This window comes from Otolemur garnettii, unplaced genomic scaffold (assembly GCF_000181295.1).
Source record: "Otolemur garnettii isolate 467f Iridium unplaced genomic scaffold, OtoGar3 scaffold00273, whole genome shotgun sequence".
Classification (NCBI taxonomy): Eukaryota; Metazoa; Chordata; class Mammalia; order Primates; family Galagidae; genus Otolemur; species Otolemur garnettii.
The window spans coordinates 946,853-965,338 of record NW_003852668.1 but is presented as its reverse complement, the minus strand read 5'-3'; the positions used below and the strand labels follow the sequence as shown (position 1 = coordinate 965,338).

Sequence of the window (18,486 nt, the reverse complement as noted above, 5' to 3'; positions counted from 1 at the left end):
CTTTCTTTCTTTCTTTCTTTCTTTCTTTCTTTCTTTCTTTCTTTTCACAGAGTCTCATTATGTCACCCTCAGTAGTGCCATGGTATCACAGCTCACAGCAACCTCAAACTCTTGGGCTTAAGTGATTGTCTTGCCTCAGCCTCCCAAGTAGCTGGGACTACAGGCACCTGCCACAGTGCCCGGCTATTTTTTGTTGTGGTTGTCATTGTTGTTTAGCAGGCCCGGACTGGATTCAAACCTGCCACTGTTGGTGTATGTGGCTGGCGCCCTAACTACTGAGCTATGGGCACCAAGCCTTGACTTTTTCTTTTTAAAGAAAAAGTATCAGTGGGATCACATTGTAGTCAGTTTTGGAAGACATCATTTTCAAGAGCCCATTTTTCTTGGAACAGGGCATCACAAGAAAGTAATTTTTAGCTCTTCTTTTAAATTAATTTCCGTATTGATTTGTACCTCTCCCCTTTTCCCCTAATGTAATTTAACCCTAAGTCAGGAATTAGATTAAAGACTTCTGATCCTCTCTCCTCTCTTAACTAGGGTACCTCTCTAGAGTTACGAGTAACTACTGGTGAAGTTATTTGGCACCATAATCTAGCTCTTCCCTTGGTTCATTCTTTTACATAGCAACAGTCTTTCATTCATTCACTCAACAGACAGTTCCTGAGTACCTACTGTGAGAGCTACTGTTGAGACCACTGCTAAGTAACACTTTCAGGGCAAGACTTTAGGAAAAAATTAAAAGAGGTTTTTTTTCAATGCGACATTGTCAATAGATGAATGCTAAAAAAGCAGCCAGATCAAAGAGGAAGAAAGATGGAGAAACAGTAGTTGAAAGACAGTTGCATATATTACCTTTTTTCAAATTTTAGGTTTGGAAGAATATTTGGTGGCCCAGGGTGTAAGGCAAACTTTGGCAATGGCCTTATAAGTGAGAGATGTAATCGGGTTGTATGGCATCCCGTGCCCAAAGCAAATGCCGTAATAAGAACTTGTGTGACCACGGAAGAGGCTGCTGCAGGGTAGGCACTGGGTTTCTGCCGTGTTTTCCACCAACACTCAGCCAGTTACCAGCCAGAGAAGAGGGGCCAGGAGAGAGGAGGGCAGGGGGAGAACATGCCCAGTGGGGGCCTCCTCATTCCCCCTGGCTCAGCACCCACCCAGCACATGCCCTGCCCGCTCTGTGGCTCTGACCCTCCATCAGCCCCTACCACGGCACCACACACTTTGCCTCAGGTGTGAGGCCTTATCTAAGAAAAGCATCAGGCTGGAATAAAGTGCTTTTTCCGTTTCTTCCATGCCCATGTGTAAACCCCTTTATCTTCACTACCTCAGGGTTTCTGTGTGCTGCGTTTGAGGTAGTGAAGCCCTCTCAACAGCTAAATATTGGTGAAATCCGAATCTAGCTAAAGAATGTATTTGTTTTGATTAAACCTTTGACTCTAGGGCTGAAACAGGCTCTATGATTAAAATAACCTTTGTTGTCTGCAGCCACTTTCTTTTATGGAAAAATTTCCAAGTGGCAACACCTGCTCCTAAAAACATCTTGAATGAGCTAATGTGAACGCACCTTTACCTTACAAGATTCAAATTTTTAAAACCTAGTCTGACTTCTGCAGTTATTATAAAGGAAATAAAAGTGCAGTAGGTATTTATCTCAGACATAAAGTTTCTATTCTCTTTTAACAATAGGAGCAAGGGAAATTATTTGAGGAGAGAAATATATGAAAAAACATAACACAAAACACTTCGCTTGATCAGATAAGCTATCACAATGATTTTAACTACAGTCTTAATAGTTGTCACTCAAGTTATGTCCATACTTTGAATGATCTGTTTTGTATGTAGGGATATTTTAAAGCCTCACTTGTGGAAAACAAGCTGGTCACATGAGTTCTTATTACGGCATTTATTTGGGCACGGGATGCCATACAACCCGATCACATCTCTCATTTATAAGGTCACTGCCAACATTTGGTTTGTGTCTGATTTAAGATGAAAGCCCCAAAGGAAAAAGCACAGGGACGTGTCCCTGTGTTATGTTCGCCAACTGGATTCAAACCTTCGTCTGGAGCTGGGTTCTGTCCACACTGGCATCTCATTCGTCTGCCCAACTCTGTCTCCCTTCTCCCAGGCCATCAATACCTCCATCAAAAGTAAAATTCCTTGTGTAGTGGTGGAAGGCTCAGGCCAGATTGCCGATGTGATCGCCAGCCTGGTGGAGGTGGAGGATGCCCTGACGTTGTCCATCATCAAGGAGAAGCTGGTGCGTTTTCTACCTCGCACGGTGTCTCGGCTGCCTGAGGAGGAGACTGAGAACTGGATCAGATGGGTGAGTCGGTGGGGCCATGTCTGAGGGCTGAGAGGAGAAGCGGGTCTGTGGGAAGGGAGGATGCCTTAAAAACCCAGCCCCGCTGGTAGCTGCACCTGCTGGTATCTGCTCCAAACTAGATGTCTAGCTGGGAATTGAAACTCCTATTAGTTTGTGACCTTCTAAGCATCTTTACCTCCTTGGGGGCCGCCTACAAGGCTTTAAATTCATTCAGGTCTGTTGGACAAGCTTATGAGCCTTCTTTTACACCAGTGTTTTTCAACTTTCTTTTATCTTATGGCACACTTGAACCTATAGTTAAATTTCCACGGAATGCTTAAATTATGTTGAGCAAATAATAATAATAATACACTTACTGTGCTTTGAACTTCTTTTGAAAGTAATTTAATTAATGATCTTTAAAAGTTTTTGTGGCATATCTAAGATCCTGGCATGGCACAGCAGTGTGCCAGGGCACACCGGCTGAAAATCCCTATTTCACACCATGAACTCAATAAAGGTGCTTCTGAGTTTTTCATGTATCAGTTGATGATGGGACGAGACGAAATCCCTGGGAAGGAAGAGATGCAGATGCCAAACCCCGAGTGTATCCACTGGGGAAGCCGACCCTGCAGAATGCTTGCCTTAGCTGGCCTGCCGGGGATACGGGACTTTCAGGTTTTTGGTCTTGGTGATTTGAAGAATAAATCCGCAGACCACAGATCAGTGGCAAGACAGATTTATTTAAAGATAAAGAATAAAAAAACACTCAAGTTTCTAGTAGGGAGAGAATATCCAAGTCAGGAGAGAAAAGCTCTCTCTGTTTCTCTCCAGGTCTCTCTCCGTCTAGTGGTATATACACTGCATGAGTTCCTTCTCCATGAGGCCAGGAAATGAATGGACACAGTCCCTTCCGCAGGGCAAGGTGAATGAATGTACTAATGAATGGACACAGTCCATTCACAGAACTGATGCCTAGGAAACTTACATGAAATTGACGTAGGCATAGGAAATAGGGGTTCATATTTAGTCTTACGTGTAAAGGGGAGGAGAGGTCCCGGCTTGTCGGTTCCCTTTGGCTACTGGAGCCTCCGGTGGGGGAGGGAGGCTCTCCCCCCAGCCTTGCTTACGCTCCAGCCCGCTGGTTCCTCTGCCGGCTGCCACTGCACCAACACCGCTAAGGCAGAGGCTGTGGGTCCAACAGCCCAGCTCAGCTGAGCTGGCTGGGGGCCACCTGTCCTGTATCCCCGGGCTGTACAGAATCTGTCCTCTTTCTCACTAGATCATGTAGCAAATGCAGACTCCCTGGAATGCATATTCCGCTTCTTATTGGCCATTCTGATGGGAAGATTTTGCCCCCCAGTGCTGTGCTCTCTCTCTCTCTCACTTTTGTCTGTTTCGTGACTGCTGTTGACCTGTCTCGACTTTGGTTTTCCCGATGACTGAAGCTCTCGGGGTTATCAGGAGCTACACTCACATCAGCTCCTTCGAAGATGGCCTTTGCTAGTTGGATATTTTAGGAGCAGGTGTTGCCACTTGGAAATTTTTCCATAAAGGAAAGAGGCTGCGGACAACAAGGGTTATTTTAATGGTAGAACCTGTTTCAGCCTGAGAGTCAGATGCTGGGTTTGGTATAAATAAAAAATATATATAAATTCTTTAACCGGACTGGGATTTCAATAATTTCTACTTGTGGAAAGTTTTCAAAGTATCAAATGCAGCAAACCAAAGCCCTGGAATAACAAAGATAAATTCTTCTTGCTTGTGGTAGCCTTTGTCATTATTTAAGGCGATGGTTCTCAACCTTCCTAATGTTGTGATGTATTTGCATTGTTACAAAGGGGTTGTGACCCACAGGTTGAGAAACGCTGATTTAAGGCAAGCCTGAACACACCAAATCCTCGTAAATAATGAGAAAAGTCAGCCCCACCTTGTAGGCTGCCAAGTACCCTCTAGTAAATTACATGAAGGGGGAGCCTAATGGTTTTGTTTAGCTTCTTGTGAGAGGGCAGTCAGCCCACAGTACGGAGGGGGCAGTGTGCTAATCAGAATGATCAGGGAACAAGTCTTTTCTGCATTAAGCCTCCTGGTCTAAAATTCAGGACTTAAACACACATGAACCTTCTTCCCATAACTGAGAGACAGCGTTGGTGTTGAACGATGCCATAGCAATTGTGCATATGATATGTCTAACTGAGATGTTGCATTTTTTCAGATTTTACTACAAGAAGTACAACCAGGAGTTTTTATTCTGAAAGCTCCTGTATATCCACATTAAATGAACTTGTATCTTTTCCTACAATTAGTTTTTAAAAAAAGGTAAAACTCGTGCTTTAATATGAAAGTTCTGACTGGGATTTTCTTTTATCTTCTTTGAGTTCAGTTGAGAGATAGACACAAGAATCAGGCAAATGGAGGTAAAAATATCCACTTTATTGGTGATGAAGGCAAAGTTTAAAGAGGTGGCTTAGAGATGCAGCCACAGTGGGTCTCCTTATGCTGAGTCTCAGAGTGACACAAATGCGCCCACCCAGACACAGGCTGAGCATGTGGTGGCTGCAGACGAGAGCACTAGCCCTCTGCACGGGGTTGAGGGGCCCAGTGAGAGACCCAGGAAGGGCTGGCTGGGCATGGCCGGGGTCACTGCCCACCCTGAGTAGGAGTGTGGCTCAGCAGCTGCTCTGATGAGGCCCCTTCTGCATGGAAATCTGTTGGCAGGGAAAACAAGTCTTTCCTTTCCAAAGTGGTTATACGTTTTTGATTCTTTAAACATTCATACCTAACTGCTCTGAGTCAATTCTATACATACAAATAGGCCAGTCCCAAAGTGCACATATCAGTGTAAGATGTTACCCATTCATTATCACTCTCAAGGTGATTTCCTGTGATGGAAGGAAGAAGTTCAGGGGTCAGTTCAGGAATACCCATAGAGAAAAAGTAGGTAGTTCTTAACTCCCCCACCGATGAAGGCACCGGCCCCTTTCATGTGACTTTCCTCTTTGACTGTTTGGCTTGTGGGTCTGAACCACATACTGTCCAAAAAACAGGCTGCCTGATGGATTCCCACACCCTTGGTGAGAGATTTTGGTTTCTGGTTCAAGAAAACCGTTATAGCCAACTCATCTGTAACAGGCTCAAAGACACAGTCTACCTTGTGTAATTATATTATCCTTTCTGGGACTTGGATCTAATTCATATTCATACCTACTATGCTAATAACATACCATAATTGTAATTATGTCAATCAGAAGACATACATAAATAATAAAAATTAGTCTGTGATTTTAATTATGTACTCATGTGGGATTTTGCAGCTGATACAGATTTCCTGAAAGATTGAGCTTAAGAGTGAAATTATTCATTAATGAATCTATACATTCAGTCAAACACTAATTAAGCAACCTTCCAGAACAATCCCGGATGAAGCCACTGATATGTGGATGAGGACCCCAAAACCTGGACTCCGGGTTTCTTGACTCTCTAAATGCTCCATTGCCCTTCTCCCCCTGGAGAAGATCCCTGGAATCACTCCCTGCTGCCCCACCAGCTCGTAGTTATCCTCAACTTCTCAAGAACTTGACAGTCTATAACCAAGTTCATTTATTCATTCTAACTCACGTATTCAGTAGATATACATTGGGCACATACTGTGTACCAGGTTCTGAAATAATCATACTTCAGAAAGAATCATGTACCCAGCAGAAGGAGTCTGTAGCCCCCAAAAGGGAAAAGAAGTTGGAAAAGGGTTCATGTTGAGTGATTACAACACAGTGCATTGTATAATTTCAAACTGAAATGATGTTTTGAAGAAAAGTAATGTGGACATGGAAGGGCATGTACCTGGTTTGGGGCTTTCTGGAAGGCTTCTCAAAGTGACATGGGAGCTGAGATCTAAAAGGATGGACGGAGTTAATGAGGTGATGGTGGGGACAGCACATGCAAAGGTCCTGAGGTGATGGGCAAGCATGGCACAGCCAAGGAGCTGAAAGACGGCAGTGATGGTGGATATTGCGGGTAAAAGCTTATGAGCTTGTGGGGCCCAAACCAGGTAGTTCCCTGGACATTGTTTCTTCTGGTCCAGGTGTAATGGGACATTGTCGAAAGGTTTGAAGGAGGGAGAAAATACAACCAGGGTTGTGCTCAAGAAAGTTCACACTGGCTCCAGTGGGGAGGAGGCTGAGAGGACACCAGAGTTTGTGGGGAGGAGATGCCAGACAGGAGACCCCTGCAGTGGTCTCTGGGTCCAATCACTTTATGCTGTGTCCATATGCATTTTCTTCCTTTTTATTTCAAAGGAAAATAAAAAGAACCTCTTAGTACTGTCCACTTGTGCCCCATGATCTTGAGACCTGCACCCCTTTCCCTGGCTGGTCATTTCTTATCTTCAGCCTGAACAAGGCTGCAGCCAGGTGGAGAGGGCTTTTCCCTTCATTCTGTCATCTCCGCCCACTCTCACCCTCAGAATCCCCGTGGTTTATGTTTTTCTTCAGTTTTCATTCACTTCCTGTCACCCAGTGGGGTGCAGCATCTTCTGAACCAAGGCCTCCATCACTACCTTTCTAGGAAACTGCAGCCTCACAAGCTTACCTCCTAATTTCCAGACCCGAGGGATGCTGTTCTTCGTCCCCACATTTCCGCCTTCCAGAGGCTGCACCCTGACCCTCCTCTCCCCTCTCCAGCTGAGGCTCCCGGCAGCTCCAGATCCTCACCTCCAAATGCTCCCAGGAAAACCCACTAGTACCTCGACAGGCTAACTGAGGTCAGATCTGCTTCCTCCTCTGGAAGGAAGAAGCCTTCCTCACCAAGCTCCTGCCAGGCTCTCCAATGTTCAAAACCTTGGAATTCTGGGGTGCCTTAATTTTAAAAACATGTTTTAAGATTAAACATTACTGGAAAAATCACAAAGGATAACATAGCAAATTCTTGTTCTTCTTCCAGTTGCCAAGTCCTACCAGTTCTTGTCTGTATTTGAACTTCTCTCTCCTACTGTTTAAGTCTTCTTTTTTTTTTTTTTTTTTGAGACAGAGCCTCAAGCTGTCCCCCTGGGTAGAGTGCCGTGGCATCACAGGTCACAGCAACCTCCTAACTCCTGGGCTCAAGCGAGTCTCCTGCCTCCACCTCCCAAGTAGCTGGGACTACAGGCATCCGCCACAATGCCTGGCTATTTTTTGGTTGCAGCCATCATTGTTTGGCAGGCCCAGGCTGGATTCGAACCCGCCAGCTCAGGTGTATGTGGCTGGCGCCTTAGCCGCTTGAGCCACAGGTGCCGAGCCCTGTTTAAGTCTTTATGACCACACCTGAGCGGGGTCTCTGGTCTTTTGTTGTCCTTTCTTCATTTGTTTTCTCATTCAACACCTGAATCCCCACCATGTGCCAGGCTTTGTGATAGACACATACACACAATGCCCTAGTCAGAGGCTCTTGGCTTTTTGATAGGGGCTAATGTATGAGTTTTGATATGGTTTTGATGTATGTGCTCTTATATAACCAATATTTTATTCTCATTATGACCAAGGATTCCTTATTACAATTGAGAAATTAGAAGTGATGGGAAGAAGGCCTGGAATTCCCCTAGCGGGAGTCTTTTAAAAACAGTGGGATAAAATAGCTCTCACCCAAGGAGTGAAGTTTATGCTCCTCATACCTAAAATCAGTTGGCTGACAACTTGGTTCTTTCAATGTTTCCAGCTCAAGGAAATTCTTGAAAGTTCTCACCTATTAACAGTTATTAAAATGGAAGAAGCTGGGGATGAAATCGTGAGCAATGCTATCTCCTATGCTCTGTACAAAGGTGAGTAAAAATAGCTCTGTTTGAAGTTTCAGGTTCATGGTGCTTTTTGTGGCTTTTCATGACTTGCATTTCTTTCATAAAACAGCTTTATTAGAATAAATGTGTGCATTTAACTTTGATTATCATAGATTGGAAGCTAGAATAACTACTATTCCTGGTGAAGCAAATCTCCTTGGTTGTATTTGATAGAATGACAATGTCCATGTCATTAAAATACTGATCAAACACAATCACAGTACTCTCCAAAGAGCTGTTCCCATCAGTGGTTGAAAATATATTAATATATATATTTTTTGAGACTCAGCCTCCTTTGACAATGTGACAAATCCATGCACTTTTATCCTAGAGTTCCACATATATGTGTGTGCACCCACATGCATATTCATGTCACACACATAAGTCATTTTGCTTTCAATTTCAGGGGTTTACAAATATCTGGAAGCTCAGGAATGAACCTTGCATTAGAAACTTCTCATCTCTGGTCTTTGCTGTCTTAGAATTCCATCAAACTGGATCTTCCCTGTAGTAAATAGGTCCTTGGTGAAGGCATGCCATCTAGAGTTGAACTGCCTGGTTAATAAATGTAAATTACTCAGGCACACAGGAAATGAGGTTTAAACCTTAGTTATTTATTAGAATTATTCTTATTATGCTTGCTAGAAACTTGGTTATAAAGGTATTTACAAAAATGGAATTTTCTCTGTGGAGATAGGTAGATACAGAAAATATTAGCTCTGGGAAAGACAAGAGAAACATCGTAAAAGGGCTCATTGTTCTGCAGATTTAGATAGAGTATAGGTTAGACATGGCCCTCTAAGTGTAACACTCACAGAATCTGAATCTGTGGGGAAATTCCATGACACCGTTGTTACGCTGTAGGATACGCAGTGGAGAGATATTACTGTGCCTGAGTTGATCCTCATTACACACTTTAGAACATACAGAATGTGGGTCGGAATGAACGGAAACAGTGAAATGAAAGAGCTGAGTGTCTGAATCGGAAAGAACTTGTTCAGCATCACCTTGATAAGTGGCTCTGGCGACTTGCCACGTGGGTGGTTCTGACTGATTCCTGGGCCTTTGGCGAGTTGGTTCTTGTCTTGCTCTCTCACAGCTTTCAGCACCAACGAGCAGGATAAGGATAACTGGAACGGGCAGCTGAAGCTTCTGCTGGAGTGGAACCAGCTGGACTTAGCCAATGATGAGATTTTCACCAATGACCGCCGATGGGAGGTAATATGAAGCCCTCCTGGGGCTGGACGATGGCTCGTCCACTTCTGACACGGTCTTCAGTATTGAATCTTGTGAAAGATTATTCTGTTCTAGTACATCAGTGTTGCTGAGTCTTGATTTCCGCACCTATAGTATGGGGTAACAACATTGACTTGGACCAGGGGTCCTCAAACTACGGCCCGCGGGCCACATACAGCCCGCCAAGGACATTTATCCGGCCCACTGGGTGTTTTTGCTGCCGCTGCCTGTCCTGCTTAGCAGCTGACTTGTCCCAGGCCCACAGTCTGGCCCTCCAAGGGTCTGAGGGACAGTGAACTGGTCCCCTGTTTAAAAAGTTTGAGGACCCCTGACTTGGAGGTTTGTTGTGAAGAGATAAAAGTAAGTGGAATATGGTAAGTAAAAGTAAATAATGTAAGGTAATATCAGTTCCCCAGAGCCTTTGACCACTATGTGAAAGGTGATTTCCGATCTGGGTGTGGGGGTGCAGCTCTCCTCCTGGGAGAGCGTGGGCAGAAGTATGTGTATAGGATGATTGGAAGTAGCTTGACTAAAAATCAAGGCGGCAGCACTGCTCTGCTCCCCACCCCACCTGCTAGATGAAAAGTGAATTGTTAGCAGTGAGACACATAAGGAAAAGTGGAACACCTCCATCAGAGACGGTCAGTGAAAGTCCTAGAGCTAGGCGCTTGGGACTCTCTTGGGCAAATGAGCTCCTTCGATATGGAAGCTGCCCACACAACACAAACTGTAGACTTTTCCAACAGTTTGTCTTTTCTCATTTTTCAATTTGATTAGTGTTTTGAGGTCTTATTCCCAACAGTGTCCTCTTGTGTACAATTAAAGTCCAATCAGCCTTGGGAGCCCACTCAATGGAGATAATTATCAACTGTCACCCTGTTCGCAAGGGTGCATCTTTGCTTTTAGCTCTTCCAAATTAATTTCAGTCATTAGTGGGCAGCAAGAAGATATTTAATTTTATACCTGTAGGCATAGATTTGCAAATGTGTGTAATTCCTAACTTTCATCCTTATCTGCCGGGTTCAGGAAACACCTTTGAGCCTATCACTGTACAATCAAAGACTTGATTTATATTAACATGCGATCAGTTTTAATGCTAGCAGTGCAGGTAAACTAATGGCTTATAAATTTAAGTTTTTCTTTCCTTTAGCAAGCATTATCCTTTATTTGATCTCTTCAATATAATGAACCCTATGGCACATTACAAGGTTTTAGTTAGGGACAGTGGAACTGTAAATTGATCTAGGTAATTGATTCATAAACAAATTACATTTTGTGTGAAATGTTCTATTCAAGTAAAGTCACATGGAACAAATAAACATAAACTCAGGCACATATCAAAGGGAGCATTTAATTCTATTAGCTTAGCTAAAGATTGTTAAAGGTGAAGGGAATAATAGTTAAGGGTTTGGACTGTGCTGCCAGCCCATCCACATGACTTTGGGCAAATAACCTCTCTAGGCCTCAGTGTCTTCCTATGGTGATATATTGGGGGCAGCTGGTACTGGCTTGTAAGAACCAACTGCTAAATTTTTAGGGATTTTGTGAGTTGGTTGTTAAATATAGTCATTATTAAAACTTAAATTGTGCCAACATAGAATTATACAGATATTATGAAAACAAAGGTAATAATCAACACTCATCATTCTCTAATTCTTTGACTATGTTTACTATTTATTATCTGTGTTCTGAATGTTGGCAATGTATCTGTATGCTAGATTCTAACTATGCCACCTTGGTAGCTGAGAATTGGCCACGGTGGGAGTATTTACACCATGGGAATTGGCACACACTACAAATCAGTGCCTGTATTTTCTTTCAGAGAGCTGGTGGTTAAACATTTACCAGCACATCACTGCTCATCTGAAAATGGAGATGACAATAATAGCAGTACCCACCTCATTGAGTGGCTAGGGTGATTAAATCAGACAATATTTCTGAAGGGCTTAGATCACTGACACACTTCAAACACCATTTGTTTAAATGTTAAAATCTTTGGAATAATGATAATGTCTGTGTAGCTTTTTGTAGTGCATGAATCAGTTCTGTTGTGTTAGTGTGCTTGCCCCTCATACCAATCCACAGGAGGATTCCCTCATTTTGCTGGCTATTAAACCAGGGTTCTGTGGGTGTCATAGCAGAGGGGTTACTGATTTTTTTGAGGACCTGCTCTGAACTCAAATCTCTGAAAAGACCTTGGTATGTGTTAGCTCATTTCATCCTCACAACCTCTGGTTTCATAGAACAGAGAACTGAGGCTCAGAGACACAGTCTTTTGGGTCACATGGCCAGATAATGGTAGAGTCAAGGTTTGAAAAGAGAGATGTATCTGACCTCAAGCCTTTTCTCTTTCCCATTTGCTAGTGGTCCTCAAGGGGTGGTCCCTGGACTGGGGGAAGCTGGGCATAACCTGGGACTTATCACCATGCAAATCCTCAGACTCCTTTAGCCTTGGACCCTCTAGATCAGACATCCAAGGCTGACTCTTGGCAGTGTATGTTTTAACAAGCCCTGAGGGGCCTCTGATTAAAGGCTGAGAACCACTGCCCTGTGCTAGCAAGTGTGTGCCTGATGGAAAGGCAAATGGATTTACTAACAGAAAGAAATAGGAGATGCTGGCCACAGGGGACACTTGCTTTGAGGACAAGGGAGAAAGCACAGTTGTCACCTTCCCAGGGGTGGCCACTCCCACCACTAAGCCTAGCTGCATACACAGTGAGGACTCATGGGACCCTGACAGGTCACCCTGTAGATGATGTGTGAGCCCCATGAGACCAACATTAGACAAAATGAAACCATTTATGTGGCCCATGGCAGAGGACACTCGCCTAGAGCAGGATTCAGGCAAGCCCTGCAAGTGAGTGAAGGGGGCTGCTGGCCACCAATGGGTGTGGGACAGTGGGACCAAGAGCCCAGGCTCCTGAGGCAGCTGCCTCTTGGCTCCAGCCAACAGGTCCTGTGTTGCCAGAGCTGCTGGTTTTTACTCTTAATCTGGATTTCAATGCTGGGAATATAGGTTTTAATGAATCTTCTAGTTTTTGAAAGTTGTTAAATAGAACTCCACTGTAAGAAGTACTGCGGAGGACACTGACCCACATCTGAGAGCTGCCCTGGCCACAGCCCTCCGGGCTGTGTCTGCAGTGAGCACTGCTTATCTTTCTTGAGATTCTCAGTGAGTTTCCATGGGTTAAGTTTTATTGGAAGTATGGAAAGTACAGTTAAGATAGATAACTGACTATCAAATCTAATTGTCAAGTGTCCTGGTGACTCACTGGGATGTAACGTGACTGGGCATTTGCTTGGTGGCATGTGACTTGCCCATGGCTTGATGGATCCCATCTTGACCCCTGCATTTGGGAACATGGTCAGCATAACGGAAGGTGCACAGGCATCTGTGAAGGGCAGCAGACCCCATGGCACAGAGTACAGGGTCCACACTGGTGGTCAGCTCATGGTGGGTGTCTAGTGTAGACTGCAGAGAGATTCCTTCAGGTGGTCTGTGACCCCTACCCCTGATTGAGTGTTTCCTCTATGTCAGATACCAGGGTAAATTTTGGGGGCAATGTCGTCTCTATATTGGGTATTTTTATCTCCCCTTTGAAGTAGCAAGAGGCAGGTCACATCCAAGTTCACATCTAACCAATTACAAAGATTCCACCACACCATTCCCCCTGTTTGGATGTTCAAATTATAATCTGATGCCATGTTGAAACTGAAAAGATAAATTTTCCTCTCAAGACAGGATTGAAAGAGAAGTTGAAAATACTGTTACTCTGTGGCTGAGAAAGAAAAATGCCTTCTGTGTTCTTCCTGTTACTGTCCCAGCCTTGTTAGTGCCGCTCTGCTCTTTCCCTTTAGTCTGCAGACCTTCAGGAGGTCATGTTCACAGCTCTCATAAAGGACAGACCCAAGTTTGTCCGCCTCTTTCTGGAGAATGGCTTGAACCTGCGCAAGTTCCTCACCCACGACGTGCTCACCGAGCTCTTCTCCAGCCACTTCAGCACCCTTGTGTACCGGAACCTGCAGATTGCCAAGAATTCCTACAACGACGCCCTCCTCACCTTTGTCTGGAAACTGGTCGCAAACTTCCGGAGAGGCTTCCGGAAGGAAGACAGAAATAGCAGGGATGATTTGGACGTAGAATTCCACGTATGTACTGGGAGAATGCTCTGATATTTTGAGTCTTCCTTCAAAAAATATCTCTACCTCTGTCTTTCCCACCCCCTGCCATGAGGTAGTTAACACATGACGTTGCCTTTACTTAAACTGAGGCTCTACCTGGCAAGGCTTCTAATAATCTTGCATTACACTGCATGCTATGTTTAAACTGGTTGTAGTTTTCATAATTGCACAGCTGGGTGTGGTATACATTCTGGAGACATCTAACAGGGAACAGGGACAAACAAGTGGTCCCCTGCTCAAATCTTAGGCCAGTGGTCCCCTGCCCATGTCTTAGCCCAGTGGTCCCCTGTCCATGTCTTAGCCCAGTGGTCCCCTGCCCACGTCTTAGCCCAGTGGTCCCCTGCCCATGTCTTGGCCCAGTGGTCCCCTGCCCATGTCTTAGCCCAGTGGTCCCCTGCCCATGTCTTGGCCCAGTGGTCCCCTGCTCGTGTCTTAGCCCAGTGGTCCCCTGCCCATGCCTTAGCCCAGTGGTCCCCCACCTTTTAGATACCAAGGACCAGTTTTACAAAAGATAGTTTTTCTATAGACCTGTTGGGAGGATAGTTTAGGGATGACTCCAGCACATTACAGCTCCATCTCTGATCATCAGGCATTAGATTCTCATAAAGAGGTGCTGTCTAGATCCTTCCCATGTGGTTTATAGCAGGGTCCATGCTCCCATGAGAATCTAATGCTGTTGCTGATCTGATAGGAGGCGGAGCTCAGGCGGTGATGAGAGGGATGGAGAGCGGCTGTTAATACAGATGAAGCCTCACTCACTTGCCCTCTGCTCACCTCCTGCTGTGCAGCCTGGTTCTTAACAGGCCATGGACTGGTACTGCTCCTTGTCCTGTGGGTTGGGGACCCAAGTCTTAGCCCACTGGATGTGATTTCCTTAAAATAGCTCCTTGCTCTACAAGCATATTAAGGGCTAAAGAACAGGCAGGTGTTTTTTTGGGAATAAAAGGGGCTGTGAATATGCTGCATTCATGACAGGAAGCTGTGTAGGCACCACCTTACTCCCGGGCCTCTTGCTTTAAGTCAGGGCAGCCCTGTTTCCAGTTGCCAACCCCTGTGACTATCAGAGATTGGTGCCCACGTACCTGAGCCCCCTCCAGGTGGAGCGGAGGGGCCGACTGGAGGCCTGTGCTGCACTGGCTCTGGGAGTTGCCTGGGGGCTCATCTCTAGTTACCCAGTGAGATAGCTTAGGTGATAATGCATCTTTTCTTGGTTTCTTTTATTTTTTTTAAATATAGTTAATTTTCTCGTTTGTTTTTTTTTTATTGCAAGGGTACATGTCAAATATATTGATAGTAGAGTATAAATGTCTAAACACAACACTTAAATAAGTGAGGTTTCTTTCCTTTCTGATAGCATTTCTTCACTCCTCTATTGATTTTCATTGAATTGAATAAGCTGCTTACCTCCAATTCTTATCTCAGGATTGCTTCTGGCAGAACCCAGACGAGATCATTATCTTTTGTAATGATTCTGTGCATGTGTGTGTGTGCACGCACAAGCTCACACGCAGGTATATGTTGCAAAAATGTAAGTGAGCTGAGTGTTTGCAGGAATTGGAAGCATTTAGAGAGCTTCTGTTCCACTCTATTTATGTTAAATCCCTTTGCAATATGCATAACTGTACCTCGTGCATTTTACGTACTGGTACAACTTGTAAGAATTTTCTATCTGGAAAGCTTCCGCTGGAAGGTACACCAGGCTGAATAGGAGCTGGGGTTCTAACTGATGTATTAGGAATCAAATCTTTAACAGTCCAAAGAAATAGGTCTAGTTTTAAGTTGGGATAAAATTGAACTTAAACTGTAGGAAAGTTGGGATTTAGTTTGAAAGATTCTTTTCTAGAAGAGAAACAGATTTATAGGATGAGAAGGAATTGTTTTCTCTTTGGGCTGTCATTCAGTTTTTAAATTACTCTCAGCACATTTTATTTCAACCTTTATACTTCTCTATCTATGTTGTACTTTGCCTTTTATAATAGATAAAAGATTTTGTGTCAAATTAGACCACCCAGTGAGGTGCAGAGATGAAAATCTCATCACTGGTCCCTATGCTGTTAAAATGGACTCATACACAAAGCTGCAGATCCTCCCAATGTGGGGCTCCATCCCAGGGCTTTCTGTTCCCACTTTTATTGTGACAGAGGGGCCCCTGAAATGATTTCCCTTTGCACATGCTGACTGTATGCTTCCCCCCTCCAGGATGTGTCTCCTATTACCCGGCACCCCCTGCAAGCACTGTTCATCTGGGCCATTCTTCAGAACAAGAAGGAACTCTCCAAAGTCATATGGGAACAGGTAGGTGTCTAAGCCCACACCAGATCTATGCCAAATGTGTGCATTGTTATAGCAGGTCTGATCTTCTCAAAACTCATGTGCCTAATTGAAATCATCACTAACAAGGACATCTGATGTCCATGAACATGGTTGTACCTCTGTTAATGTGTTTGGGGAGTGGTTCCTGCAAGTCAATTGTTCTTGGTGGGCAACCTGGTAGGCATCTGCTTCTGTGGGGTGTGTGTATGGGTGAGGGTGTGACTGTTTCTGGGTGGATAAAGTTTTTAAATTTAATTTTAAAAGTTAATTTCTAGGGTTGGGCGTGGTGGCTCATGTCTGTAATCCTAGCACTCTGGATTGTCTGAGCTCACAGGTTCGAGACCAACCTGAGCTAGAGTGAGACCCCCATCTCTAAAAATAACCAGGCATTGTGGCAGGTGCCTGTAGTCCCAGCTACTTGGGAGGCTGAGGCAAGGAAGTCACTTGAGCCCGAGAGTTTGAGGTTCCTGTGAGCTGTGATGCCATTTTCTCATTACGGACAGGAAGCAGGACCTGTGAAAAATTCTGCTTTGGAAAATATTTTGAGAATTTTCTTTTTTATTTAGCATGGAATAATTTTTGTAAACGATATATGGATATGTGCACTCCATTCTCAATTTTTAGAGAATGAAATTGGATATGGAATTCAGGCAGCCTTTCTGGGAATGTTGTCTGGGTCTTCTGTGTTCTTATCCTCCCCCCCACCAACTCTTGGAGATGTGTCAGTATGAGAGAGGGTTAGTCAGACCTCCTACCATCATTGTCTTCTGTCATTTTCTCATGACTTTATCTTGATATGATATTTTGTATGCTGATTCCAAGTTCAAGACCTCAAGCACATCCAGGCTCAGGGTTATTTTGTGCTCATTACAAATTTTACTTTGCATCATTAGGAACAGTTTAGATTCTACCATTGCCTCCTCTGCCATGAGTTCCTCCTCTGAGGAGTGTTGACTTGAAGGCGTTATGAATTAACTGTAAAATTCTCCACCCCCCCCCCCCATGAAAAGACCAGGGGCTGTACTCTGGCAGCCTTGGGGGCCAGCAAGCTCCTGAAGACTCTGGCCAAAGTGAAGAATGATATCAATGCTGCTGGGGAGTCTGAGGAGCTGGCGAATGAGTATGAGACCCGTGCCGTCGGTGAGTCCCCAGTGACAGGACACCACAGTGGGGGCAGGTCTGTCGTGTGTGACACTCGAGTCCCCAGTGACAGGACACCACAGTGGGGGCAGTTTGCCACATGTGACACTTGAGTCCATGGTGACAGGACACCACAGTGGGGGCAGGTCTGCATGTGTGACACTTGAGTCTCCAGTGACAGGACACCACAGTGGGGGCAGGTCTGCCGTGTGTGACACTCGAGTCCCCGGTGACAGGACACCACAGTGGAGGCAGGTCTGCCACATGTGACACTTGAGTCTCTGGTGACAGGACACCACAGTGGGGGCAGGTCTGCCGTGTGTGACACTCGAGTCCTTGGTGATAGGACACCACAGTGGGGGAAGGTCTGCCACGTGTGACACTCAAGTCCCTAGTGATAGGACACCACAGTGGGGGCAGGTCTGCCATGTGTGACACTCGCGGGCCAGGTGGCTGAGGTTAGCGGCATGTCGGAGCTCTCCCTGCCAGCCTTACTGAGGGCTGCAGGCCCCAAGATCTGGGTACACAGAAGCCACAGCCTCCAGGCCCTGGCCCCTGTGGATGTTTCTAAGAGTGAACATGCTTGGGTGTGCAGGGTTTTTTTGTTTCTTTGGATTTTAGACTTGTGTTTTGCTGTTACAACACTGTGACAGGTCTGAGATTTACCCTGACTTTTGAACTAACAAGTTAGCCTGTCAGTTTCATATACAGAAATATTCTGCCAAAGACTCCAGCCCTCTGGGTCTGCGACACGTGTGGTTAGCACTGACGGCAGAGGCAGCGGCCCGAGCAGCATCGTGGGCTGCTTCCCCAGCCCCAAATCCCCACAGGTGACTCCAGTAATGGCCGGTGCTGCCAGTTGTGTGCTTCCTGGAAGTCAGGAGACTCTGAGCTTTCTGTGGGGGCTGCGGTGAGATTGCTCATTACCTGGCGTGGAGGAGGGGACGGGCGTCCTGAGCGTTGCAGGACCTGTGACCTCTGTGTGCTGTTTAGTCCGTGAACAAAGCTTGTCAGTGCCTCTGTGCAGAGGCCAGGTCATTCAGCCTGTGATGAATCAGGAAGTCGCCTCCAACCAGCAGAGAGGTGTTGGCCTCCTCCGTTTTCTGTTTTCACCTGGTGGGTTTTAGTTTGTGATGTGCTGTGTGCCTCTGTGCTTGGCTCTCGTCTTCTTTAATGTAAAAGGTTTTCTAGCTTCTCTGTGTTAGGAAAAAGATGTCTAATTATTTCTTTTAATGTACTAAAATTTTAAGGATATTATGGTCACTTCCAGATGACCTCAATTAGGCAATGGTTCCTAATATCTTGACTTTTAAAAAAGTTTCCTCTGACAATCTACACTCCAATTTCTTTGTCATTAGGCAATGGAATACAGGAGACCCTCCACAGCTGGCCACCTCCCTAGGCCACACCCTCAGAGCTCCTGGTGGAGCCTCCACAGCTGGCCACCTCCCTAGGCCACACCCTCAGAGCTCCTGGTGGAGCCTCCACAGCTGGCCACCTC

The 18,486-nt window shown here is 45.2% G+C and overlaps 1 protein-coding gene and 1 long non-coding RNA gene across 3 annotated transcripts in view; one reads left to right on the top strand and one right to left on the bottom strand.

The window, feature by feature from the left end:
* The window catches only part of TRPM8 (transient receptor potential cation channel subfamily M member 8), a 91,000-nt gene that overhangs the window by 18,591 nt on the left and 53,923 nt on the right, over positions 1-18,486 (top strand). For both annotated transcript variants that reach the window (XM_023508751.1, XM_023508752.1), the window contains exons 8-13: positions 2,132-2,329; positions 7,997-8,099; positions 9,214-9,332; positions 13,209-13,499; positions 15,732-15,827; positions 16,856-16,985. In XM_023508751.1, coding sequence (XP_023364519.1) covers positions 2,132-2,329; positions 7,997-8,099; positions 9,214-9,332; positions 13,209-13,499; positions 15,732-15,827; positions 16,856-16,985 — 937 coding nt within the window. The remainder of the gene's footprint in view (positions 1-2,131; positions 2,330-7,996; positions 8,100-9,213; positions 9,333-13,208; positions 13,500-15,731; positions 15,828-16,855; positions 16,986-18,486) is intronic.
* The window catches only part of LOC111722529, a 12,531-nt gene continuing 10,461 nt past the window's right edge, over positions 16,417-18,486 (bottom strand). The window contains exon 3 of the long non-coding RNA XR_002771309.1: positions 16,417-18,483. This is a non-coding gene — a long non-coding RNA (uncharacterized LOC111722529). The remainder of the gene's footprint in view (positions 18,484-18,486) is intronic.